We start from the raw sequence: 26,772 nt of genomic DNA, 5'->3' as shown, positions 1-26,772 counted from the left end.
GAGGGCCCCCCTGGAGGAGATGGCCTAGCCTGGGATATAAGGTAGGTTTGTCTGAGCTCCCAGAGTCTCAGGACCTGAGGCAAGCAAATGGGTCCCAGTAGGATTCTCCCAGGAAACATTTGCCCTGCGTTTGGGGGCCTAGGTGTCATGAAGACACAGGCCCAGGGTTGGACAGAGCTGGCGTGCAACATTGCCTGAGGTCTTGGCAAAGAGCTTGCACCTGCTTCCTACACAGCCAGGGCCAGGCTGGGGCAGGTGGGCCTTCCTCTTTGGTGTACCCCCTGGCCATGCCTTCCCCACTCCCTATCCTACCTCAGCCCTCCAGCCCTGCATTTAGCCTTCCAGCCTCTGCTGGGGAGGGTGCTGGGGTAGGTGGGGTTCTATTATGGGGTCTTTTGCAGACCTATCCTCTCGGAGATAGGTGGTGGCTGGCCCCCCTGGGCCCGGCCCCAAGAAGAGCTTTGTTTTTTTTTTTTTTTTTTTTTTTGAGACAGAGTCTCGCTCTGTCACCCAAGCTGGAGTGCAGTGGTGCAATCTCAGCTCACTGCAACCTCCACCTCCCAGGTTCAAGCGATTCTCCTGCCTCAGCTCCTGAGTAACTGGGATTAAAGGTGCCTACCACCACACTTGGCTAATTTTTGTATTTTTAGCAGAGGCGGGGTTTTACCATGTTGCCCAGTCTGGTCTCTAACTCCTGATATCAAGTGATCCACCCATCTCGGCCTCCCAAAGTGCTGGGATTACAGGCATGAGCCACTGTGCCTAGCCACCAAGAAGAGCTTTCTTTTCTTTTCTTTTCTTTTCTTTTCTTTTCTGTTCTGTTCTTTTTCTCTTTTCTTTTCTTTCCTTTTCTTTTCCTTTCTTTTCTTTTCCTTTTTTTTTTTTTGAGACAGAGTCTCACTCTGTTGCCCAGGCTGGAGTGCAGTGGTGCAATCTCGGCTCACTGCAACCTCCGCCTCCCGGGTTCAAGCGATTCTCCTGCCTCAGCCTCCCTCCCTAGTACCTGGGATTACAGGTGCCCGCCACCATGCCCAGCTAATTTTTGTATTTTTAGTAGGGACGAGATTTCACCACGTTGCCCAGGCTGGTCTCGAACTCCCGACCTCAGGTAATCTGCCTGCCGGGGCCTCCCAAAGTGCTGGGATTACAGGTGGGAGCCACCGCGCCCGGCCTTCATCCAAGAAGAGCTTTCTAAGCAGAGGTCCCCCTTGTGGCTTCTCTGGGAGCTGGGGTTCATGTGTGTGCTTTTGGATCCCACATCTGCCCCATCTCTTTTGAGACAGTGCTGCAGTGACACCAACCCCACCTGGAGGTGACACCTAGGGGGTGAGTCTGACGTGGGAGTGAGTGAATCCCTGACCCTCCGGAGACCACTCTGCAGGACCAGCAGTGCACACAACACCAGGACATGCTCCACTTTGTCACCTGTGGAATTCAGGGCCTCAAACCACTTGGCATCTCTTCCAGCCAGGAACAGATTGGAAACAGAAAGGCACAGCCTGGACAGGGCAGCGACTCCTTCTTGCGTGAGGAGATGGGGTGCAAAGAGGGAGTGGGCAGGCCTCAGAGGCAAGGGGTCTGGGGGAGGGCATCCCCTCCATTCCTCTGGCCAGGGCAGCCTCTTCCCTGCATCTGTTTGGAAATTCTCCTGGGAAGAGACCCTGCCCACCTGCTCCTCAGCCTCCCCAGTGGGTCAAGAAGTCTTCCTAGATGCCTCACTTTTTGGATTAGAAACTTCTCAGTTCTGGGTGAGGGTGGGAGGGACGTCACAGGCCCAGGGAATCTGCCATCAGAGTGGCCTGGCCGTTTTGCTTAGGGAGAGGCGGCCAGAAATGAAGGCTTGGTAGTGAGACCAGAAGGCACTTGCTTTATTGTTCCAGGACAGGGGACAATGACAAGCCATTGAGGGATCTGCTTATGCCTCCTCTGAGCCCGGGGCCAACCTCTGGAAGTTTTTGTTACCCCCAGGCCCAGGGTGGGCTGAGGTTCCCCCTTGGTGGGGTCAGGCTCATGGCAGGCACCTGGGCTACACCCCACAGCGCCACGGGTATCCCTTGTGCTTCCCGGGCACCCTAGGTCTGCCAAGCAGTCAAAGCGAGGGTGCTTTGCATGGGTGCTTCCCTGCTACCCTGTGCCAGGCTTTTTTCCTGAATACCTAGGTTGCCTGAGACAGTTGGAAGTAACTAACAGGTGTTCCTCAACTTATGATGGGGCTACATCCGTAGAAACCCATCATGAGTGGGAAACATTGTAAGTCAAAAGTGGTTTTTGACTTCCGGTGGTTTCAATTTACGATGTGTTTATCAGACATAACCGTATCCTAAGTTGAGGAACGTCCTGAATGTGTATTGCTTTTGCACCATCCTAAAGTTGAAAAAGTGTAAGTTGAACCTCCGTAAGTAGAGTTAAGCCGGGACCTAAACTATGTGAACTTTTCTTTCTGGAGGGGGAGTGAGATTGTGGTGACCTGGAGGTGGCCCTTCCTGCACCCGGGACTGGGGAAAAAGGACATGTTCAAGTTTCCGAGGGCAAGGGCTTTTTCCAAACACTGCTTCAGAATTGGGCTCAGTTTGGTCCCCGGGTAGATGTTGCCCCTCCTGTGTGTCACCCTGGGGGAAGCTGGACACAGCATGTACTAAGGATGGGTAGAGACTGGCTGAGCGGGTGCTGCCAATTAGCAGCTCCTGGGGGAGTCCACAGACAACCCAGGGAGGAGCTCTCTATCTCTTCCTTCTTGCTGGGCTTTTGGGACGAAGATGGGGGAATAAATACAGGGGGCTTCTGGGAAAGAAAGTGATGAGGCGGCCAGGCCTCCAGAGCATGTGGGTGTCAGAATGGGGGTCTGGGGGAATCTTTGGCCTGGCACAGGGCCTGAGCTTTTGGTAAGCAAAGCCCTCAGCTCTCAGTTGCCCCAGAAACGAAGTCGGGCTTTCAGTGATGGAGTGCTGGTTCCTCTGGCTGTAAGGTATGTGGGTGGGTGTACATCTGAATAACTGTGTGTGTGTGTGTGTGTGTGTGTGTGTGTGTGTGTGTGCGCGCGCGCGCATGAGGGCTTGAGGGTGGATGAGTATGAGCTAGGAACAGTGCATTTTCTTCTTGCCCAGACACTTGCTCTTTGGGGGCCCTGGGTGAGGAACTGGGCCACCACATGGCAGAAATGTGTGAGGGGCAGCACCCCAGGTGGTGTCCTCTGTGCCCCCAGCTACCAACTAACACGTATGTTGGCTTAGTGGCACAGGGGACAGGAGTATTTTCCTTCCTTGACCTTTAAGGTGAGCCCGATGTGGGCGGCCAGCCAGGACTTCCAGACCAGGCAAACGCTGGAGCTGATGATGCTGGGCACAGCTCATGCCAGGGCCATGGGCTTGGAGCTGGGGCTGAGGTACACAGAGGGGCCTGCAGAGGCCGGAGGGGGCGTAGGCTCCAGCTCCATAAAGGCAGAGTAGAGGGTGGTGAGTTGCAGGTCACCCAGTGCCCCGGAGCCCCCACTGCCCGGGGATGCCAAGTCACCTGCCCCACTGCCTGTCTCTGTCAGACAGGGCCCAGGGGGGAAGCTGTGGGGTGGTGGCTGGGGTGGCTGCATCGAAGATGATGTCGGGGATGAGGTCACCAGTACCAGGGGGTCGAGGGCCAAGCTGTCATCCTTCAGCTGTTCCCACAGGTTTCCTAGTTGGGGGAGATGGGGAAGGAGACAACAAGTGTCAGTGGGAGGCACCGGAGGAGTCCTGTCTGGCCCCTCTTACCTGTCAGTTTTCACATGCTGCAGAGAGCAGGGGTCAGGGTGACATGTGCTGGGAACAGATCCCAGCACTAGCTTTGTGACCCCAGGCAGTTGCTGAACCTCTCAGCCTCAGATTCCTCCTCCCATGTAGCCCAATCTGAAAGCCATTGATCTAGAAGACCTCTGTGGTTCTTTTTGGGGGTGGGCATTGCGGAGGGGTTGATGCCTGTTGGCAGCATGGATGCCAATGTTGTGCACTCGGGAGTGAACCCTGACTCCTGCCTAGTCTCCCACGGAAGGTAGATTTGCAGCCCAGCTCAAGGAGCTTCCAGCAGTGTACTCTGGACCTAATGGGATGGATGGGCATGGCTCCCTGGGTCTCCTCCACTGCAGGGCCCAGGGAATGGGAGCAGAGCCAGGATGCACACCTGAGTCCAAGGAGCAAACAGTGCTGCCACCTATGCCATGGGACCCGCATCATGGCTGGCGAGGGCCTGGGGCTCCTGCACTGGGTATTCAGGCTGCAAGCTCTGGAGAGAGAGGGCCTGACTAAACCCTGGATTGGATTTGGCCGCCTAGGTTCCAGTCCCAACTCTCCCTCTTTCTAGCTAAGTGACCTAGAGTAAGTTCTCAAGCCTCTGTGTGCTTCCATGAAGCAGGTTTAATAATCCCTGTTATCCTCTAGGCCCAGATGAGAAAGCACTTAGAGAGCAGCCAGCCTGATGCCTTATGCCTAGCAGGGGCTCAAGTAAATGTTTTTCATGTCCCACATATCTGTAGCTTCCTCTGAGGCTGACTGAGCCCTGCTCCCCACTTCTGGACTGGGCTGAAGATCTATGGGCACTTTTCTTTTTCTTTTCTTTTTTTTTTTTTAGTAGAAACGGGGTTTCACCGGGTTAGCCAGGATGGTCTCGATCTCCTGACCTCGTGATCCGCCCGTCTTGGCCTCCCAAAGTGCTGGGATTACAGGCTTGAGCCACTGCGCCCAGCCCTATGGGCACTTTTCTAATAATAGCTTCCCAAACCTGGGCTGTCTCCCCATCAGGTTGGGAGCTCTCTGAGGACAGGCTGACTCCATCAGCTTGTGAATATTCCCCACCCCTGTGCATACAGAGAGTCTGAGGCCTGGATCATCACCCCGTTCCAAACCTTCTGTGGCCAGTACCGGGGCCTGGGGTGCACTGGAATTTAGATGGGAATGGGTGGGCTTGGCCATCTGCAGAGATGGAGCAGCCAAGATGGAGTGGAATGGGTAGAACCCACCTCAAACTCCTATCTCCAAATCTCTCCAGGGCTTGCCCATCTCTGAGGCCTTCCATTCCTCTAGGGTAGAGTCTCTCTCCTTCTGCTTTAGAAGATGAACTCTGATAAAATGCAAATGCATCTGAGAATGTTCAGACTACTGGTCACTCACAATCGAGTATGAAATAGAACATGGAGCCCTTTGCAGTCTATCCAGAGCTGAGAGTGGTTTTTTGTTTGTTTGTTTCTGAGGCAGAATCTCACTCTGTCACCCAGGCTGGAGTGCAGTGGCGCAATCTCGGCTCACTGCAACCTCAGCCTCCTGGGTTCAAGAGATTCTCTAGCCTCAGCCTTCCGAGTAGCTGGGATTACAGGTGCGTGCCACCGTGCCCGGCTAATTTTCGTATTTTAAAATGGAGACAGGGTTTTGCCATGTTGGCCAGGCTGGTCTCAAATGCCTGACCTCAGGTAATCTGCCCACCTCAGCCTCCCAGAGTGCTGGGATTCTAGGCATGAGCCACCATGCCCGGCCAAGAGTGGTTTGATGATGAGGTCAGTCGGACCACGTTTGGAGCACCAGGAGGAGGGAGACAGGGGCAAGGACATCCCTCTTTCCCTATTCTCTGGATGGCAGAGAGCAAGTGGGCAGCTCTCCCTGCCAGGTCCAGCCTCCTCTGCTTCAGTTGACCAGAAACCCAGCCACTTGCAGGCTGTAGCCTGGAGACTTGGAGACGATGAGTCCCACTGCCAGGTGGCCGTCTCCAGTCCTGTACCACCTTCCCTTTCCCACCCCCAGCTCACCCTGGAAGTCGAAGTCAGTGAGTGAGGGATTGATGGCATCCAGGTCAGTGCCAAGGTCTCCATCTGGCAGCAGGGTGTCGTGCACAGTCCTGGCTGGGGAAGGCTCGGCCAGTAGCTTGGCACTGTGACTGGGTGGGGTGTGGGCAGGCAGAGGCGAGTCCTGGGGGGTGCCTGGCTGGGCCCGCAGCTCAAGGTGCCCGTCCGGCTGTGGGAACAATGGCTGCGGGGGTCCAGGAGGGGCCAGGCCTGGTGAGAGGTGCAAGTATGTCTGCCCATAGCAGGAGGGTGCGTGCCCCACAAGTAGGTCCTGCAGGGGGTTCTTGCCAGGAATGGGGCCTGGAGCTGGGTGGAGTGAGTGCAGCGGCGGGGAGAGGCCAGCTGGGGGTGCCAGGGGCCGGATGGGGCCTGAGCCTGCCAGCCCAGGGGGTGGACAGCCCAGGAGCGGGGAGCCCAGCTTTTCTCTCTTGTCTCCAATGAGGCTGTCCAGCTCTTCTGAAAGGCCCAAGAGAGAAAGAACACCATGAGACCTCCCTCCTCCACAGCCTTCCCCATCCTGGAACCGTCACTCAGGGCCTTGCCTCATTCTCCGATTCTCTTTTTTTTAGCTCATGGGCTCATGGGTACCCTGGGCCCTTCCTTGCGTGGCCCGGCCAGCCTCACCTGGCTTGGCCATGCTTTTGCGCACAGCAATGGGATCTTTCCTCTTCCACTTCTGCAGCTCCTCTTGCATCTTGTCGATCTTGGCCGGATTGAGGGCCCACAGGCAGCCCTTGCGGGAGGAACTTCCCGATTTGTTCTCCACCTTCTCGAAGCACTTGTTGAGGGATAGGTTGTGCCGGACAGAATTCTTCCAGCCATCGGGTGCTGTCTGCCAGAGCAGAGCAAGACAAGCATTCAGGCTGGGCTCAGGGAGCCAGAGCGGACTTCAGGTCTGGGTTCTAAAACACTCCTGTGCCTCCTCTGGGCACAGAGCTGCCGCCCACTCTGGGGCTTGTTGTCCTCCTCAGCACCCAGCCCTTGCTTGGTACCCTTCGGTGGTAGGGGAGGGATGAACAAGAACCCTGACCCCAAGTTATTTTCATCTCAAATCTGCCTTCATCCCACCCTCATCCCTGCCTGACCCCTCAGAGGACTGTCGAGGTGATTCGGAAAGCCAGGGCTGGTAGGTGCTACAGAGGCCTTCTGGCCCACAACACTCTCCCATCCGAAGCTCAGCTATCCCCAGTGGGTCTCCAGGCCTGTGCTTGGACCCCTCTGTGGAAGGGGGACTCACTACTCTAAGGTCTTGTGGCTGGCTTTAGAGAGGGGAATTAGGGGAAGAATGCTCCTCTCCTGGGTATGCCTTATCCCCTCTGGGACTAACTTGGGAGAAAAGAAAGATGGGCGAGGTTTGTGAGTGGGTGTGTGTGGTATGTGCATTGCACATGTGTTTGTGTGTCTATGTGGGTTTGGTATATGAAGGGACAGTGCGTATGAGCATGTGCACGCGTCCCTAAGTGTGTCTTCCTGGCATAAGCAACGTCTCCTGGCTACGGGTCCATGAATTCCTCGAGTGTGAGGATGGCCGTGTGTGAGAGAGTCTCTCTGGGTGTGACTGTGGGTAGCCATGATTGTATGATGTGTGGATGTGAGTGTTTGCATGAGTGTGCCCGGGGGGCGTGTCCTGGTGGGGAGGCCAGCCCTCAGGCGGTGGGGGGGATGCTCGTGCCAACAGAATAAACACCCATTAGGAGGCCTGGTCATGCCACCAGTGCGGTAATTGTGCCCAGGGAGGGTTGTAAAAACCATTAGGCTGACTCAGTTGGGTGAGAGGCGGTGGCGGGAGTGCCAGTGGGCCCCTGCCCGCCCACCTCCAGCTCTCTTCCAGGCTCTGTGACAGCCCTGAGCTCAGCGGGGGCTGACTGTGGGTAGGGCACTCGCTCTGGCCGGTGGGGCTCCTTTGCCCTCATTACCTGACCCCTCCCCCTTTCAGCCCAAAGTTTCTGCTTAATGAGGGGCAGCCACTCCCTCCTCCCCAGCTCACTTGCCCCAGGGAGCAGCCAAGCTGAATCATGCCCAGCAGAACTGGGTCCTGATGCCAGCGTCACTCCAAGTGGCTGGCAGGACCTGGTGCAGCCTATCTTGGGGGCAGCTGGCCTGGGGCAGGGAGCTGGTTGAGATGACCCCCAAGGCTCCCAGGGTCACCAGGGACGATTCTTGAGCCACCAGACCAGCCAACTTGGGATTCACCTTCGATTCCCACCGCAGTCTCCACTAGGAGTTAAGGCCACGTTGCCCCATGGGCAGAGTTAATGGGCACTGGGGCCTTTTATGGCCCCATAAATCTGTGACTTTGGGATGCCAGGGCAGCCCCCACCCCAGTCACTTCCTGTTTGGAAGAGGAATGGTCAGCACTAACAATTATGTCCAGTGGCTGGACACTTCTCCAGTCCCATGTCCCTGACTCATGGTGCTATGGGACGCCTGCAGCAGCTGCCTTGGGCATGAGTGCTGGTCACTCCAGGGTCCAGTCTATCCTCACCCAGAAAAATGATCTTCATATGGGAAGTGAGAGATGGAAAGAGGTGGGGAATCTTTGAACTAAGGAATTTCCTTAGGTGGGTCAGAGGGGAACTGTCAGAGTCAGAAGGAATCTATGTGCCAACTAATCTGACCCATTTTACAGACTGGGAAACTGAGGTTCAGAGAAGAAAGGGCCTAGCCCTGGATCACACAGGGAGGCAGTGACAGAGCTCAGCTTCCAACTCTGTCCCCCAGCTAAGGGCCCTGCCCAGGTCACCCCATAGAACCTGTCTCACAATCTGGGACCCATCCCATCCTCACAGATGCTTTCTCTCTGAGATCAAATGTAAACTCAGGAGTGAGGGAGTGATGCAAGTGGCTAACAACAACAACTAGAACCAAAGGGAACAAAAAGCAGTTAGACCTCTTCACTCCTCAGCCCCATAAAACAGGGATTACACAGCTCCCAGGAAAAATAATTAAGCGAGGAAGATGGGATGTGGGGAGGGGCTGGGGGCCCGGCCAGGAGCTGGTGGGGAGGGAAGGCTGAGAGGACTGGGCTTTTCCGTCTCTCTGTCTTGGCCCCTTGAAACCCTAGAAGACCCTCCAAAAGCTTTAGGGGTTAGGGAGAGTTCAGCCCCTGACCTGTTGGGGTATCGGGGGCTGCCCTGAATTCAGGCTTTGATGCTTCTTGAATTCCGGGAACGACTCGCCTCCCTCCCTCTTTCCCTTCCAGAATCTCTGGTGGATCAACACACTTTTCCACTCCTGGCCAGACCACTCCGGCCATCTTGCCCACTCCCCATCTGACGGCAGCCCAGCGGGATAAACTTGTTTGAACATCAAGTCTCAAATTATCCCCAGGCAGGACCATAGATGGTGGGGGCAGGAATCACCCCCTGGCAGGTGGAGCTGAGTTCTGGATTACTTGGGTCTCAGCAACTGTCCACTGCCTGGGTGACAGATGAGATTTGTGTCTACTAGGGCTTGGAGAAGGCACTCTTCACACGCAATCTCCGGTCTCCCCCACACCCACCCCAGGAGAAGGGGGTCTGTGCTGGAGGGTCTAGGGGGCGTGCAGAGCCAAACAGCTTGATCCAGTAACTGATTGCATCTACTGTGTGACCTTGGGAGAATGGACCACCCTGTCTGATGTGTTTGTCCACCTTGGGAGAAGAGCCCCTGTCCTGCCTCTAGAGAGGGAGGTGGGTAAGGCTTCCAGAAGCCCCTTCTGTGAATGATAGAAATGAGATTCTGCCCAAGGGGTTGGGGGAGAGTCAGGTGAGCCAGCCTGGGACACTCAAAGACTGGGAAGCCCACACCCCACTTTCTGGCAGAACTGCAGCTGAGCCTGCCACCCACAGAGGCAGATCTAATCTCACCTTGGAAGGCAATGGCTTCTTCGGCCCTGATCTCCCAGCCACCGTGGCTGACCAGCTTCTCCAGCCCCACAGCGTCCCAGGGGTCGGGGTAGCAATAGTGTCTCATTTCTTCTCCAACTTTCTCTTCCCACTTGGGGTAGGTGGATGCTCCCTGACGCCCATCGGTGCTAACATGTCCACCTTCCCTAGCAGAAGGTCTGACTCCAGCCTACTGTGCAACCTTGGATGAGCCGCTTGGGCTCTCTGTTCCCCACATGAAGCCCCTTTTGTAGGAACTCTGTCCTTCTGAGGTGGAGACAAGGGAAAGCATGGTGGGGGTAAGCCCTCTCCTGGCTTTCGTTCTAATTCTTCTCCCACCTCCAGACTGAATCCTCTGGCTCAGAGAGTCCTGGCTTGTCCAGGACTTGGGGGTGATGGGATGGGGAGGAATCTTGGGCTCACCTTGAAGTAAGGAAAGTGCTCCGTCATAAAATTGTAGATCTCGCTGACGGGAAGGCTTCCAGTTTTACTGTTCTTAAGGGCCATGAAGATGAGGATGCTGAAGACAGAGAAAGCCCCTGAGAGTCTGAATCTCTGACTGGGTCCCGAGCCCACCCTGAGCCCCCCACCACTGGCGAAAGGCTCTATGGGGTTGGAATTGAAAGGGGAGGGAATGAGAAGGTGTCCATTAAAGTGGACATGGAAGTCAGGAATTACAGACGCGGGAGGGTCTTGCGGAATCTGAGAAACCTGGGTGGCCATCCTGGCCTAGTTACTCTCTGGCTGTGTGACATTGGGTGAATGCCTTACCCTCTCTGAGCCTCAGTTTCCTCAACTTTGAAGTAAAGAAAGTAATAGCTACCTCAGAGTTGTGAGGCTGAAGGATGGTGCCTGTCACATAGAAGGCACTCATTAAACGGAAGCTGTCATTACTAGTCAGTAGTTAGCCAATTGCATAAACGTTGGAGAGTAGGGAGGGAACTAAGGTTTCTTGAGCCTCTGCAATGTACCAAGCATGGTACCTACATTCTCTTACTTAATCCTTCCAACAGCCTGAACTGCTGCCCCAAACCCTGACAAGTTTTTTCTTTTGATCTTATAAGTCTTATATTTTTATTTCTTTTTTATTATACTTTAAGTTCTGGGATACATGTACAGAACGTGCAAGTTTGTTACATAAGTATACCCGTGCCATGGTGGTTTGCTACACCCGTCAACCCGTCGTCTACATTAGGTATTTCTCCTAACGTTGTCCCTCCCCTAGCCCCCCACCCTCAACCTGACATTTTTTTTTAACAGGAATAAATAGAATACATAGAGGCTCAGAGAGATTAAGTAACTTCCCTGAGGTTTCACACTAGTCAGTCCCAGAGCTGGTCTTGAACTCATTTCTGCTGGACTCCAAGGCCTGCATGTGTGTCTTTCAGTGAATGACCCTGCCTTTCACAAAGCCCTTCTCTGCACTCCTGGCTGATGTTTAAGTTCCTCTCCCTTCCCCTCAGCTCACACTAGCTGATGACCCGATCCCATGTACGGCCTGACGCATATTTGGTCAAGTGTCACTGTTGGTTGGAATGAATGAAGGGACAGATGGAAGGGTCTCCCAGACAGGCTGGGTCTGCTGACACTTAAGAGGCCAGCCCCAGAGAAGTCCCACCAGGTCTGGCAGATGGTGGATAGCTGAGTCACATCTGCAGGCCTCACGCCTATTTCCTTCCAGTAGAGCTTTGAGTGGGGGGCTTCCCTCTGTTTCTGGGGAGGGACAGGGAAGGCAGCAAGCATCTTCCCTAAATTATCAGACCCAGGCCCTGGGCTCTAGGAGGTGAGACCTTGGCAGGCTCACCCCAGGGCACCAGCATCTGCTGAGTCAAGCCACAGACATGACTCCCCAGGCTTAGACAAAGGATCAGAGGTGATCCAGTCTATGCCCCTGCCTCCATGCAGGAACCCTCTCTCCAGCATCTTCTGGAAGCCCACTGGTATGATTTCCACCCACTGCCATTACTGGTAGACCCAGAGGATTCCCTGCCTCAGTGTTTCCAAGGGCCCTCTCACTCCCCTGCTCCTGCCACCCCTGGAGTGTGAGAAATGTACCTGTAGGAATAGATGGGTTTTGGGAAGAGAGGCTGGTGCCCATCGGTGCTGGCCTGGGGTGCCATTCGCTGGTACGGATAGTGTGAGGAGCCCAGGTAGGGTACGGGGTAGCTGCCGCCACCTGGCGAGTACTGAGGAGGTCAAAAGGGGCAGAGTGATTGCCATGGTACCCAACCTTTCCCAGGAGGGCTCCCCTCCCCCATTTATATACATCCAGAGAAGGAGCTCAGGCCAGATTCTTCCCTCCTGAGTCATGGGCCCCATCACCCCCAGTGCAGAGCTCTCTGAGGGGCTGTGAGGAGATCCACACCCTGTAATTCAGGATCTCAGAGGTCTTAAAGCCCCCTTCCTCCAGCTCCTTCCTCTCAGCCCCTTAGATGCTCTGGTCGCCATGGTGACGGGATCCTGCAGAGAGAGTATGAAGTGAAGCCCTCGGCCCCTGCACCCTTCCAGGAAGGTGCTCCCGGTGCCCGTGCATCTCCTGGAGCAACTGGGCCGGAAGTGGGATGTCCAGCCTGGGTGTTTGCTGGGCACTGCCACGTTTTATGAGTTTCAGTGGCTCTTTGAAAGGGCCGGTCATGGTGGTGGGCAGGTGGGGGTAGGAGGTGGTTTTACAGCAAAGGGAGTGGCTGCGGTGCCACGGATGGTGTTTTATGGAGGATGGTGGTAGGAGACTCTGACTCCCCCAGCTGCTCCAGGCTGAAGAGCTCTTTCCAGGTCACCCAAGAGACATTTAGTGCCTGAGTCACCCTCTGTCCAGGTTCCATAAAGCCCTGGGTGCGGCCATCTTGTTGAGAGGGGGTGCAGACTGCAGAGGGCATCAAAGCGGGGCCAGGCATGGTGAGGTCATTTAAGGTCTGGTGACCCCTTAGTTCTTCTGTGGCTCAATCTCTGTCCCTGCCTCAGGGACATTCTCTACCCTGGGTCAGACCATGAGCCTCAGGATAACTTTGGCCGTTCCACCCAGGCCCCTCACGGCAGAGAGGTTGTCCTCTCATGCCTTCTCTTTGCTTCCCTCTATCTCTTTCTTTTCCCTGCAAAGCTGGCAGTCTGACCCAAGCCCTCTCCCTTGCCTTCCTCCCTGGCTTGGCTGAGATCAGGGCCAGTGCCAGAGAGCCGGGTGTAGAACCTGCTCCACAGGCAGGGCCTGTCTCAGTGCCAGGCTGCAGGTGGATGGAGCTGGGCGCTGGGCAGCCACTTGCTCTGTCTTGCCTGGTGACTCCTGGGAGCTGCCTGGCTGCTCTGGGGCTCTTTTCTTTCTCCTTTAAGACTCCTCCATCCCATGCCAGTGTGGGGCAATTACTTGGCATCCTGTACACTTGGGAGGAGCTGAAGCTGGGAGAGGAGGAAAGGGCTGAAGATGATGAGGACTTGGAGTCCTCTGGGTGGGAAGGTCCCCTAAGCCCACACTGGGTGCCCATGCTCTCTAGGCTAATAGAAGTTGGAGGCCAAGGTCACATAGCAAGATGGTGGCTGACTATACAGAAGCCCTTGTTCCTCACCCTGCTCAGCCTGTGTTTCACACCACACCCTCCTCTTCTCTTTGCCCCTCTCCCTGTCTGGGGCAGCTGTCCTCCTTCCCCTGTTTCTGGCTCACATCACAGCCCTGCCTCCATCTCAGCCCCACACTCTTATCTGAGGCCTCTCAGGCCTTGCCAGGGACTCAGAAGAGCCCACCTCTGGAGGGGTGCAATTGCCTCTCTTCCCATTAACTACTCCTGCAACCTGCTGTGGCCCAGCCTAAGGTTCAGGGCCCTGCAGTCCTTACCTGCCCATCCTGGTGTACCCACACCATCACATAGACACCCACACACCACATACACACACACAATATCCTGACACCTGGGGGAAGCAGGCCCACTTGCCCCAGACCCACCTGCTGGAAGGGGGGCTGGGAGGAGCAGTACATATGCTGCAAGGGAGGCTGGTAGCAGAACATCCCAGCACCGCTCTCCAGAACTGGGGGCTTGACCTTGACCTCTGAACCCTGCTGGAAGAGAAAGCAGATGACTAGGTTAGGCCTTATTTTCTCCCTTCCTCTTTCCTGTGTCTTGAACCTTTATATAAAAGCAACCCCTACTCGGCCTCCCCCAAAGCTTATTCCTGGAGAACAACAGAGAACAGAGAAGGGCAGGGATTTTCTCAAGGGAACTCAGCAATTTAGTGGTAGAGCCGGGGCTGGAACTGACAGCAGTCCCTACGCCTCCCCTCACTGCAGGGGAGAGGCTGGGGCTGGGCTGTCCCGAGAAGTCTTGTGCTGGGGTAGGGACGGGGATCTTCTGGAACAGCACAAGGGTGCAGTGCTGACCTCACTCGACACGCCTGGCTCAGAGTCCTCAGACCCTCTAAGTAGGTGTGCAAAGGACACCAGGAAAAGGTCACAGCTCCAGAACTCTCCCTGAGGATCCATGGTGAGGGGAGCATAGGTAGTGGCCAGATAGGCTGGTCCAGCTGTGGCCCTGGGTCCCTTCTGTTTCCTCCTCTGTACAGCCCCAGGAAGCCCCAGCAGGATCTCTGGATGGGGCTGGTAGCTCCTCTCTGCTCTGACTTCTGGCCATCCCTGACACAGAGCTTTGCTTCCTGTTCCAGGGGGTCTACACAGTTGCTGGCCTGTGTGAGCCCTGTGGACGCTCTCACGCTGGGCATGGGGAGCCTGCAGCTGCTGCTAGGCCTGGTGGCCAGACTCTGCCTTCCCATGCGTGAGAGGCCAGCACAGAGTCCCAGGGCCTAGTGCAGAGCTCTCCCGTGAGTAGGGAGAGGAGGGTGTGCAGCTAGGCCCTGGAAGGTGGATAAACCCTGGAGGAGGTGGACTGTGCTTCCTGGGATTACCAGGGGCCTTAGGAAATCAGATCTGGGCCCAGAGGGGCAAATCAGTTGTGGCCTCTCTCTGGGTGTGCCCTGGGGTTGTTGATGCAGAGATTGCCATAATCATAGAATCTCAGGCCTAGAAGGGCCAAGAGTACTTGTGTCCAACCCCTTCATTTGACAGATGATGCGGCTGAGCCCAAAGAGGGGAAGCAATATGCCCAAGGTCACCCAGCAAGTCGACCAGATAGCTGTGTGTCTTTGGAGCTTTTCTCCATGTGTGGGAGGGTAAGGGTGTGAACTCAATCTCAGCCTCACCGTTTGCAGGCTAGGAGACACCTTGGGCAAGTCACTTGGCCTCTATGAGCCTTAGTTTCCTCGTCTGCAACATGAGAATGGTGGGAATTTTCTAGAGTGTTGTTGAGGGGATTAAATGGGAGCACTTGAAAGAAAGCACCTGGCAGAACGATTGGGAGGTATTATTGAGTGGAGGTTTGGGGGCAGTAGCTGAGATGATGGTGCCCTATCTGTAGGCTGTGGTCATGTTTAAGGGGCCTGAGAAGAAGCGGTCAAAGGGTCAGAATAAAGTCCTGTTTTGGCCACACCTGGTAGGCACCCAACCACCTTCTCCATCTTCCTTCTAAGCCTTTGTTGGGGTGGCTCGGGGCTGGAATGGGGGCCTGTTTGAAAGCAAGAGGTGGGGGGGCTGGTGGGCATGTGGAGTAGGCACTGCTGAGCCTGTGCCCACTCAGGAACCTCCAAACCAGAGCTGGGGAGCAGGGAGCAAGTTCCCTTTAGCTTTTCTCTTCCCTAAGCAACAATCCCATGAGACAGGTAATGTTGACCTTACTTTTCAGATGAGGCTCAGAGAGGTTAAGACTTGCCCAAGGTCACACAGCTTATGGAGGTCAGGCTATGGAAGGACATGTTAACCTTCCAACGTATTTCCAGGAATATACCCAGGCCCCACTCTGGGCAAAGAATGGGGCCGGGAAGGGTCCCTCCAGACTTAAAGTCCTCTCTCAACTCTGTATGCTAAGGCTGGGGAGGGAAAAATTGTGTCCTATGGCTCCTCCCCAAACCCTTTCTCTTGGTCTCTGGAATGTGTTTTTCTTGTCACATTTGCATATGGGCGTGTAGGTCTGGCTGGAGATTCTTGACACTTAAACAAACAGAGAGAAGTCACACACTGGAATCCTGACTCAGGAGCCTCTGAAAGCTGCCAGTTTCTTTAGCTTGGCCTGCCTTCCCCTGCCCACTCCCCTCCATGCTGGCCAGGCCAACACCCCCTCCCCAGTTGACCAGGAGGTCCCAACTCTCTGGTCTTGAGTGGCAAAGTCTGCAAAGAGAAGGTGGGACTTTGGTCTCAGAGGACTGACTCTTTCTAGGCTGCTAGGAACCGGGACAGCGGGGAGATAGGACTCTCGCTGGCCACTAGTACTCACCAGGACTTGGGGGCCATGCTCCTGGCTGGGGTAGGGGAGCCCGTTACACCAGGCCTCTGCTGAGAAGCCAGGCAGGAAGGCCTCGGCCTCCGCCACGTCCACTGGGATCTCCTCGAAGGCCTCCAGCGGCCCCGGGGTCTTAAAGGAGTGTCCATTGAGGGCCAGGGTGGTCTCGGCCTCCAGGAAGACGTCCTCATGGAAAGGCCGCTTGTACGGGTGGAAGGGCACATGGCTGCCCTTGAGGAATCGCCCGGGGCTGCTTGCTGGGGCCTCCTCAAAGCCAAAGCCAGGATACTTGTCTGAGGGCGAGAGCCGGAAGGGGCCGGGGCCGGGGCCGGCTGGGCAGTGGCCCTGGACTTGCTCGGGGCCTGGTGATGCAATGCGGGGACTGTGTGGGGGTAGTGAGGGTGTCCTCTCTGGAGGGCCGTCGGGCACAAATGATGAGCAGCTGAAGCCGGCATGCTTCTGGGTAGACAGAGAGTAGCGAGCCTGTGAGTGGAGGCTGAACCAGGCCTGGGGACTGGCTGGGACCCTACTCTGTTCTAGGGTAAAGGGGTCTATGGCTGAGCTCTGGGAAGCCCCTAAATGGTGGAGAAGACATAGTCGGCCCTTGGGAGCCCCGATTTCATGAAGGCACCCTGCCGTGAAACCTGGGGTACCCCAAATCTGATGGGGCTCACAGCCCTGCCCTGGGACAGGCCAAGACTGAAGGGATGAGGAGTGACCCCTCTGGATCTCGGGGTCACTGAGGACTTGTTTGCTGGTGGAGGGGACAAGACAGACCCTAGGAGGTCCCTGGGGGCAGTAAGGTGACTGGTCCACCTGCTGCCTGGGCAGCTGCAGGCCTTGGCCTAAACCCAGGCCCGGATGCCAGGTACTTACACTCTGTGGGGCAGGGGAGCCTGGGAGGCCCGGCGCCTGCATGAGGTCCCCTTGGCGCTCGCCCTCCAGTCTGGTGGGGCCCGGCAGCGTGACGTCAGACTGCGGCGGGGGCAGTGACACCATCACCCAGTCCTGGCCTCAAAGAAAGCCGCCTGCCATGAGAGTGAGGACCAGCATCCAGGGGTGACCAACCCAGGTTCGCCACCTCCACCCCAACCCCGTCCTTGGGCTGGGACTCTGCCTCCAGTCAGCCATGTGATGAAAGAGAGAGAGGGATCCAGAGAGAGAGAGAGAGAGAGAGGGAGAGAGACAGAGAGAGAGACAGCAGAGAGAGCAGACCTCTATGGAGAAAGGGCAAAGCAAGCCAGGTAGGAGCCTCAGGAGGGGCTTGGCTGATCTCAGGCTGCAGCGGCAGAGACTGAACCAGTGAGACCCTGGCTCCCAGCTGGGCCCTGCCTCTGGCTCCTCAGGATCGGTCTCCTGTGTCTACAGCAAAGGGCCTGGCAAGGTGACCGCAGCAGGTGGTCTCCATTCAGTGACTGGGCAAGTTGGTGGTCCTGAGGGGAGAGTGAGCTGGTGTGTGGGTCAGACTCATGCTTGGGGTGGGAGCAACCGCCTCCATGCAGGTGAGTCAGCCCTCAGCAGAGGCTGGTCCTGCAGTGACCCATCAGCCTGGCTGACGTGACCACAGTGTGTAACTGGGGAGCCAAAGGTCCCTGGTTGCCTGGCGGCCCTGTGAGCCTAGCGGGCCCTGAGGATGTCACCACCCACACTGCAGCGCCTGGCAAGTGCTGTTCCACCTGTGTCCTCCAAACTCTAACCTGTGACTTTGTGCAGGCCACTGCCCCTTTCTGAGCTTCAGTTTCCCCATGAAGACCTAGGAGCTTGGGTACATGATATCGGAGGGCTTTTTCTGCTCAGACCTTCTCCAATCCTAGGGGAATCCTGTCCCTAACACAGTGGGGTGGGTAAGAGGACTCAGGCCTCAAAGCCGGGGTTAGCCCTTCCTCTCAAGCTGTGCCAGCAAAGCTCTCTGAACTTCGGTGTCATCATCTAACTGGGAGAGTGACAGGCCTTACCTCACACAGATGTTGTGAGTGTCAAACAAAATCATGCGCAGAAAGCATTCCGCACAGTGCCTGGTGCACAGTTGGTGCCCCATAAATGCCAGTTCTCATTATGAATATTATTGTGAGTGTGGCTCTCCTTTTTTTTTTTTTTGAGATGGAGTCTCTCTCTGTTACCCAGGCTGGAGTGCAGTGGCGTCATTTTGGCTCACTGCAACCACCGCCTCCCGGGTTCAAGCAATTCTTCTGCCTCAGCCTCAAGAGTAGCTGGGATTACAGGCTTGTACCACCACACCTGGCTATTTTTTGTATTTTTGTTTTTATTTTTATTTATTTGTTTTTTTTGGAGATGGAGTCTCCCTCTGTTGCCCAGGCTGGACTGCAGTGGCATGCTGTCAGTTCACTGCAACCTCCACCTCCTGAGTTCAAGTGATTCTCCTGCCTCAGCCTCAAGAGTAGCTGGGACTACAGGCACACGCCACCACGCCTGGCTAATTTTTGTATTTTCAGTAGAGAAGGGATTTCACTATTTTGGCCAGGCTGGTCTCCAAATCCTGACCTCAGATGATCTGCCTGCCTCGGCCTCCCAAAGTGCTGGGATTACAGTCTAGCCACCATGCCCGGCCTCTCACTCTTACTATCCTCAGCTTTTTGCCTTCCTTTACCACCTGCCAGAGCAATTCCTCTTGAATGTACTTCTCTTTGCCCAAGTGGTCTCTGATAAAAGCTACAGTTTGCTGAGGGTCTGCTCTGGGCTGGCCACTGTGTGAACTATTTGGATGGTTTTCTCGTTGGTCTATCAGAATAACCCTGTAAGGAAGGAGCATTATTGACCCCACCTTCCAGATGAGGATGCTGAATCTTAGCGGAGTTACATGACTTGCCCAAGTCACCCAGGGGCAAGAACTCTGGTCTGCCTGACTGTAGACTTTGCACTCTGCTTATGGTTTCTTCATTGGGTGGGTGTCAGAGTTGGGGTAGGCTAAGCTGGGAGGCCAGACAGCAAGAAAAGCATGAGGTGTACACTCACCCCTTCTACCCAAGACCCCCTCAAGTCGGAGCAGGGCAGCTGTGCTGTTCCCAGGCCATGTTCTTTCCAGAGCTCTGGGAGGGAGAGGTGGCCTCACTGGCCCCGTGGTACCCAGGCTGGGGTTGGCACATCTTTGCTGAATAAACCATCAATAAACCTCATTTGACAGAGCGGGTAACAGGGAAAAGGAGGGGAGGCAATTTGCCCAAAGTCCCACAGGATTTGCCCAAAGATCCCATGGGGGATCAGTGGTGGAGGGGCTGGAAGCCGGGGTCCAGGTGGGGGCCTGGTGGGAGACTCTCCCGCCCCTTCAAGAGTCCCCACCACCCCTTCTTGACGTCCTGGCGCCTGCTCACTCCGCAATGCTAAATGTGGCGTGACCGGGAAAGCGCCGAGCTGGCCGTAACGGGACACCACAGCGGAGCAGGCATGGGGCCCGAGGTGCGGGGCAGCCCACCTCCCGCTCCGCATCACTGCCTCTTGCTCCCTGGACAGCTCCTCCTGGACAGTTCGGGCCTGCCTGGCGGCCACACCTCACCTTGGCCCAGAGCTGCCTTCTCGGGAGGTGGTGCAGTGGGCTTGGCACCTTCCCAAGGCATCCTCCAGCTCCAAATGGGAGGCTGGGGGCCCTTCCTCCCCGCCAGATGTCAGGCTTTGTAACCTGGGCAGGGTGGCCACTCTCCTCCCTGCAGGTGGGGTAGCACAATGGTTTAGAGCAAGGATTTGGAGTCAAGCCCAGCTGAATTCCAGCCCCAACTCTGTCACTTTCTGACTGTGTGACTTTGAACAAACTGTGTAGCTCTCTGTGCCTCACTTTCTGCAGCTGGGAAATGGGGCACACGGACCCACCTCCCAGGGTCATTGTGAGGATGGTGTGCACAAGGTGCTGGCACAGGGAAAATGCTCAAGGCCACGTGTCATACATCTGGCCTCTGTTGGCCAAGTGTGGCTGGGCCCAGGGGCCTTTGGCCCCAGGCTCTACAGCTTCTCTGATGCTCTCGCTGCCTCAGGCCTGGCAGCCCTGGGGCGACTGGCTGATGACCAAGCCCCAGGTGGCAGCTGCCCCTGCTAGCCCTCCCTACCTGCCTGCCTTCACTCAGCCTGGCTTAGACTCCAGCACTGCTGCCCTGCAGATGTGAACCTGGGGAGGCCTCTCTGAGCTCCAGCTCAGGCGTGCACCACCTCCTGAGGGTCTGGCCTGCCCGGAATGATCCCCACAGTGTTGGCCTCGCCCCATTCTTGCACCTGTTCCCTATTCCCCAGGACATCATCTCCAGCTCCAGCCGAGTTCCTGCATGTCAGAGGCCTTAACAGAGGCTTCAGTTCACAGCCATGACTTTCACAGCCTGGCTTGGCCAAACCATCCCGCTACCTCTTCCAATCCCCTGGGGCCAGGATGAGAACCAGGGAAGTTATGCAGAGTTCAGAGGCCCACCCCTTAATTTGCATGAAGGATGCAGAGGTTCCTACTGGTCTTCAGGGATTCCTCTGGGCAGGTTTTGTAAGTGGGGACTCCTGTTTTGGTGACCATGATGCCCCTTGGTTGCAGCTAAAGCTCTATTCTACAGGTGAGGCCCAGGGAACAGGTAGAGTGACTTTCCTAAGGCCACACGGCCCAGGAGAGAGGGGGTCCTCAGGGGCTGGTCAGAAGGCCTCTGACTGGTGTTTATGAGGGGCTCCTGTGCAGCACTAGGAAAGGCTCACTGCAGGAACCTGGATGAGGCTGCCTTGGTCCTGACCCTTCCCTGGAGTAACTGGCAGAGGTCCTGAAGCTGGATGACCTGGAGTCAGGGCTGGATTTGAATCACAGGAACTGTGGGACTTTGGTTGGGCATGATGCTTAACTTCCTTCCCCATGCCTCAGTTTCCTCATCTGTAAAATAGGACTAATAAATACATTCCTCTCTGGAGGATTAATAAAATATTGCTTGTAAATAGCTTAACACACAGTACTGGCTCAATAAATGATAGCTATTATTAATAATTAGCAGTGGGACAGAGTTTATTTAAGGCCTGAGTTATGGGCTGAGTGTGGGGGAGCATCAGGAAGGGAACTCCCCTTTCCTGCCTTCTCCTGCCTCCTACCTCCAGGTCCTTGACATTGTCCTCTCCCATTGGCAGAGCAGAGGCTAAACTTCCCTCTTCCTGACTCTCTGGCCTCAGAGGTCATTTCTGCCATTCCCATGTGGTAGAGCTAGTGTCTGTAGAAACTCCTGGGGACTTACATGGAGAGGAAGGGGGTTGACTCTGTTGTTTTGGATCTCTCGGGAGGTCTCTCTGCTGGCCCCAGTGTCCTGGGGCTGACATCTGCATTCAGAAGAGATCTTTCATAGAAGTCTAATCTTTATCCTGCCTGTTCCAGTTTCAGGGAGCACTGGAACTGGATAGAATGTGTGTGCAAGTATCAGCAAATTCCAGCACAGGAGGCCCAGTCAACTCTCCTGCTTTCTCAGATTCCAGGAGCTCCTCCAGATCACTCTCATGACCTGCCCCTTAATATGGGTACCCACAAACCACAATCCACAGCCACCTGCTTCCTGGCCGAGGCTCTCACTGGCAGACTGCCCTGGCGTCCCTTTGTCGCAGCTCCACATCTGCAGTGCACTCTAAAGTTTCCTCTGCACTTTTTTTTTTTTTGATACAAGGGCTTGCTGTTGCCCAGGCTGGAGTGCAGTGGCATGACCATCACTCACTGCAGCCTCGACCTCCTGGGCTCAAGTGATCCTCCCGCCTCAGCCTCCCAAAGTGCGGAGATGACCGCGCCTAGCCTCTCTGCACTTTTGTATCTCTTGTCTCATGTTATCCTCCCTTTGCCCTGGAGGATAGGGGGCAGTGGTGTGCAGAGCCAGTTGGTAGGAGCTCATGAGAGTCAATTGTGCCCATTTCTTCCCAACTCCATGTCCAGTGAAATTGGTGGAGATCAGCCACAGTGGGAGTATTTGCCCATGGAAATTAGCAAATCCTACAAATCAGAGCCTTTTTAAACATTATGATTTATTTACTTTTGAAAGCTGACTGGTTAGCATTTACCAACACACCACTGGCAGGGGAGCAAGGTCATTAAGCCCATTTTTTAGGGGAGAAAATTGAGACCCAGAGAGAAGAAATGACCTGCGCAGGGCTACGCAGCTGATGGAAAACCACATCTGACTCTCAGGTCTTGAGAGCCACGACCATACCCCCAGACACTGCCTCTCCAGGGTGCACCCCTGGCAAAACCTTGACCAAAGACCTTTCAGCATCTGGACTTTCTGGCCACCTTCTGCCTGCCATGATCCTTGGGGAGTGGGAATGGAAGAGGTGGACTTGATCTGCCCTGGCATCAGAGAGAAGAAAGAAACGGCCCTTTGACATGAGTAGAGGGGATGGCGAGTGGGAAATTCCCTAGAAAGCCTGACAACAGGATGAATAATCATCAAGGGGCCGGGCGCGGTGGCTCAAGCCTGTAATCCCAGCACTTTGGGAGGCCGAGACGGGCGGATCACGAGGTCAGGAGATCAAGACCATCCTGGCTAACACCGTGAAACCCCGTCTCTACTAAAAAATACAAAAAACTAGCCGGGCGAGGTGGCAGGCGCCTGTAGTCCCAGCTACTCGGGAGGCTGAGGCAGGAGAATGGCGTAAACTTGGGCGGCGGAGCTTGCAGTGAGCTGTGATCCGGCCACTGCACTCCAGCTTGGGCAACAGAGCGAGATTCCGTCTCAAAAAAAAAAAAAAAAAAAAAAATCATCAAGGATCCACACTCATCGTTACTGCATTCCTGCTCTGTGCCCTTCTCACAAACAGCCAGCCTGCGCCCCCTCTACCCATCAACATCTCCCCACCTAGCAGAGAGCCTTCTCTTGGCTCCTTAGGACTCAGGCAGATGAGGCTGTTTAGGCGTAGGGGCCAGGGGACACTGCTGGCTGTGTGACGTTGGATAACTCACATCCCCTTTCTGTACTTCAGTCCCTTTATAAGTCAAATGAGCCCCTGGGACCACTAGTATCTAAAGATGCTGAGGCTAATCCTGTGGAGGTGTGTACCTGGTGGAAGAGTGTACCCTGTGGAGGCATGTACCCTGTGGAGGCATGTACCCTGTGGAGGCGTGTACCCTGTGGAGGCATGTACCCTGTGGAGGTATGTACCCTGTGGAGGCGTGTACCCTGTGGAGGCGTGTACCCTGTGGAAGTGTGTACCCTGTGGAGGTGTGTATCCTGTGGAAGTGTGTACCCTGTGGAGGTGTGTACCCTGTGGAAGTGTGTACCCTGTGGAGGTGTGTACCCTATGGAGGTGTGTATCCTGTGGAAGTGTGTATCCTGTGGAAGTGTGTATCCTGTGGAGATGTGTACTCTGTGGAGGTGTGTACCCTATGAAGGTATGGATCCTGTGGAAGTGTGTATCCTGTGGAGATGTGTACTCTGTGGAGGTGTGTACCCTATGGAGGTATGGATCCTGTGGAAGTGTGTATCCTGTGGAGATGTGTACTCTGTGGAAGTGTACCCTGTGGAGGTGTGTACCCTGTGGAGGTGTGTACCCTGTGGAGGTGTGTATCCTGTGGAAGTGTGTATCCTGTGGAGATGTGTACTCTGTGGAGGTGTGTACCCTATGGAGGTATGGATCCTGTGGAAGTGTGTATCCTGTGGAGATGTGTACTCTGTGGAGGTGTGTACCCTATGGAGGTATGGATCCTGTGGAAGTGTGTATCCTGTGGAGATGTGTACTCTGTGGAAGTGTACCCTGTGGAGGTGTGTACGCTGTGGAGGTGTGTACCCTGTGGAGGTGTGTATCCTGTGGAAGTGTGTATCCTGTGGAGATGTGTACTCTGTGGAGGTGTGTACCCTACGGAGGTATGGATCCTGTGGAAGTGTGTATCCTGTGGAGATGTGTACCCTGTGGAGGTGTGTATCCTACGGAGGTATGGATCCTGTGGAAGTGTATATCCTGTGGAGATGTGTCCCCTGTGGAGGTGTGTACCCTATGGAGGTATGGATCCTGTGGAGGTGTGTATCCTGTGGAAGTGTGTATCCTGTGGAGATGTATACTCTGTGGAGGTGTGTACTCTGTGGAGGTATGGATCCTGTGGAGGTGTATATCCTGCGGAGGTGTGTACCCTGTGGAGGTATGGATCCTGTGGAGGTGTGTACCCTGTGGAGGTGTGTGTCCTGTGGAGGTGTGTACCCTGTGGAGGTGTGTACCCTATGGAGGTATGGATCCTGTGGAGGTGTGTATCCTGTGGAGGTGTGTATCCTGTGGAAGTGTGTATCCTGTGGAGGTGTGTACCGTGTGGAGGTGTGTACCTTATGGAGGTGTGCATCCTGTGGAGGTGTGTACCCTGTGGAGGTATCGATCCTGTGGAGGTGTGTACCTTATGGAGGTGTGTATCCTGTGGATGTATGAATCCTGTGGAGGTGTGTACCCTATGGAGGTGTGTACCCTGTGGAAGTGTGTACCCTGTGGAGGTGTGTACCCTATGGAGGTATGGATCCTGTGGAGGTGTGTATCCTGTGGAAGTGTGTATCCTGTGGAGGTGTGTACCGTGTGGAGGTGTGTACCCTGTGGAGATGTGTACTCTGTGGAGGTGTGTACCCTGTGGAGGTATCGATCCTGTGGAGGTGTGTATCCTGTGGAAGTGTGTATCCTGTGGAGGGGTGTACCGTGTGGAGGTGTGTACCCTGTGGAGGTGTATACTCTGTGGAGGTGTGTACCCTGTGGAGTTATGGATCCTGTGGAGGTGTGTATCCTGTGGAGGTGTGTACCCTGTGAAGGTATGGATCCTGTAGAGGTGTCTATCCTGCAGAGGAGTGTACCCTGTGGAGGTGTCTACCCTGTGGAGGTGTGTCCCTGTGGAGGTATGGATCCCGTGGAGGTGTGTATTCTGTGGAGGTGTGTACCCTGTACCTTGTGGAGGTGTGTACCCTGTACGCTGTGGAGGTATGTAACCTGTGGAGGTATGGATCCTGTAGAAGTGTGTATCCTTTGGAGGTGTGTACCCTGTGGAGGTGTGTACCCTGTGGAGGTGTGTACCCTGTGGCAGTATGGATCCTGTAGAAGTGTGTATCCTTTGGAGGTGTGTACCCTGTGGAGGTGTGTATCCTGTGGAGGTGTGCATCCTGTGGAGGTGTGTACCCTGTGGAGGTGTATATTCTGTGGAGGTATCTACCCTGTGGAGGTGTGTATCCTGTGGAGGTATGAATCCTGTGGAGGTGTGTACCCTATACCCTGTGGAGGTGTCTACCCTGTGGAGGTGTGTACCCTGTGGAGGTATGGATCCTGTGGAGTTGTGTACCCTGTGGAGGTGTGTACCTGTGGAGGTATGGATCCTGTGGAGGCATGTACCTTGTGAAGGTGTGCACCCTGTAAAGGTGTGGATCCTGTGGAGGTGTGTACTCTGTGGAGACATGTACCCTGTGGAGGTGTGTACCCTATGGAGGTATAGATCCTGTGGAGCTGTGTACCCGGTGGAAGTGTATACCCTGTGGAGGTTTGTACTCTGTGGAGGTGTGTATTCTGTGGAGGTATGGATCCTGTGGAAGTATGTACCTTGTGGGAGTGTGTACCCTGTGGAGGTGTGGATCCTGTGGAGGTGTGTGCTCTGTGGAGGCGTGTACCCTGTGGAGGTGTGTACCCTGTGGAGGTGTATACTCTGTGGAGGTGTGTACCCTGTGGAGGTATGGAACCTGTGGAGGTGTGTATCCTGTGGAGGTATGGATCCTGTGGACGTGTGTACCTTGTGGGAGTGTGTACCCTGTGGAGGTGTGTACCCTGTGGAGATATGGATCCTGTAGAAGTGTGTATCCTTTGGAGGTGTGTACCCTGTGGAGGTGTGTACCCTGTGGAGGTGTGTACCCTGTGGAAGTATGGATCCCGTGGAGGTGTGTACCCCTGTGGAAATGTGTCTACTTGTGGAGGGGTGTATATCTGTTGAGGAGGATATAACCATGGAAATGTGTACCCTGTGAAGGTATGACCACTGTAGAGATATGTTCACCTGTGGAAGTGTGTACCGTGTGGAGGTGTGTACACATGTGAAGATATGTATATCTGTGGAGGTGTATACACCTGGGGAGGGGTGTTCACCTGTGGAGGTATGTACCCTATGGAGGTGCACACACTGTGGAGGGGCGTACACCTGTGGAAGTGTGTATACTTGTGGAGGGGTGTGTGCCTGTTGAGGAGTGTACACCTGTGGAGGTATATTCACCAGTGGAAGTGTATAGCCTGTGGAGGTGTGTACACCTGTGGAAGTGTATACTTGTGGAGAGGTGTATACCTGTTGAGGAGTGTACACCTGTGAAGATGTGTAGCCTGTGGAGGTGTGAACCTGTGGAGGTATGTTCACCTGTGGAAGTGTGTACCCTGTAGAAGTGTGTACTGCATGGAGGGGTGTACCTCTGTGAAGGGGTGTACACTTGTGGAAGTATGTTCACCTATGGAAGGGTGTTCCCTGTGGAAGTGTGTTCACCTGTGGAGGTATGCTCACCTATGGAAGTGGAAGTGTGTACACTTTTGGAAATGTGCACACCTGTGGAGGGGTGTACCCTGTGGATATGTGTACACCTATGGAGAGGTGTACTCTGTGGAGGTGTGTACCCTGTGGAAGTATGTGCTCTGTACTCTGTGGAGGTGTGTACCTCATAGAGGTGTGTACCCTGTGGAGATATGTACCCTGTAAAGGTGTATCTGGCCCACAGAGCTGTCAGCTGGGACCTCACCCCTCTTCTGCCTTTATGTGGGGCCCCCTTGAGGACATCCTCAAGGAGATCAGGAAGAGCTGGCTGAGTTTTTACACTCCAGGAGGGAGGAGCTGTATTATCATCCCATTTTATAGATGAGGAAACTG

General features: G+C 55.1%; 1 protein-coding gene across 2 annotated transcripts in view; it reads right to left on the bottom strand.

Annotated features, from left to right (window-relative positions):
• Positions 1 to 1,858: 1,858 nt before the first annotated feature.
• The window catches only part of LOC105476197 (forkhead box N1), a 33,400-nt gene continuing 8,486 nt past the window's right edge, over positions 1,859 to 26,772 (bottom strand). The window contains exons 2-9 of one of the 2 annotated variants that reach the window (XM_011731896.2): positions 16,854 to 16,985; positions 15,972 to 16,436; positions 13,598 to 13,711; positions 11,722 to 11,852; positions 10,090 to 10,186; positions 6,425 to 6,632; positions 5,765 to 6,256; positions 1,859 to 3,666 (exon numbers count right to left, since the gene is read on the bottom strand). In XM_011731896.2, coding sequence (XP_011730198.1) covers positions 3,347 to 3,666; positions 5,765 to 6,256; positions 6,425 to 6,632; positions 10,090 to 10,186; positions 11,722 to 11,852; positions 13,598 to 13,711; positions 15,972 to 16,436; positions 16,854 to 16,976 — 1,950 coding nt within the window. In that variant the 5' untranslated portion in view covers positions 16,977 to 16,985 and the 3' untranslated portion in view covers positions 1,859 to 3,346. The remainder of the gene's footprint in view (positions 3,667 to 5,764; positions 6,257 to 6,424; positions 6,633 to 10,089; positions 10,187 to 11,721; positions 11,853 to 13,597; positions 13,712 to 15,971; positions 16,437 to 16,853; positions 16,986 to 26,772) is intronic. The other variant, XM_011731904.2, reaches the window with a different exon arrangement.

The sequence above is a fragment of the Macaca nemestrina genome, chromosome 17, assembly GCF_043159975.1.
Source record: "Macaca nemestrina isolate mMacNem1 chromosome 17, mMacNem.hap1, whole genome shotgun sequence".
NCBI lineage: Eukaryota > Metazoa > Chordata > Mammalia > Primates > Cercopithecidae > Macaca > Macaca nemestrina.
The sequence above is the reverse complement of the archived record's forward strand: the minus strand, read 5'-3'. Positions and strand labels throughout refer to the sequence as shown.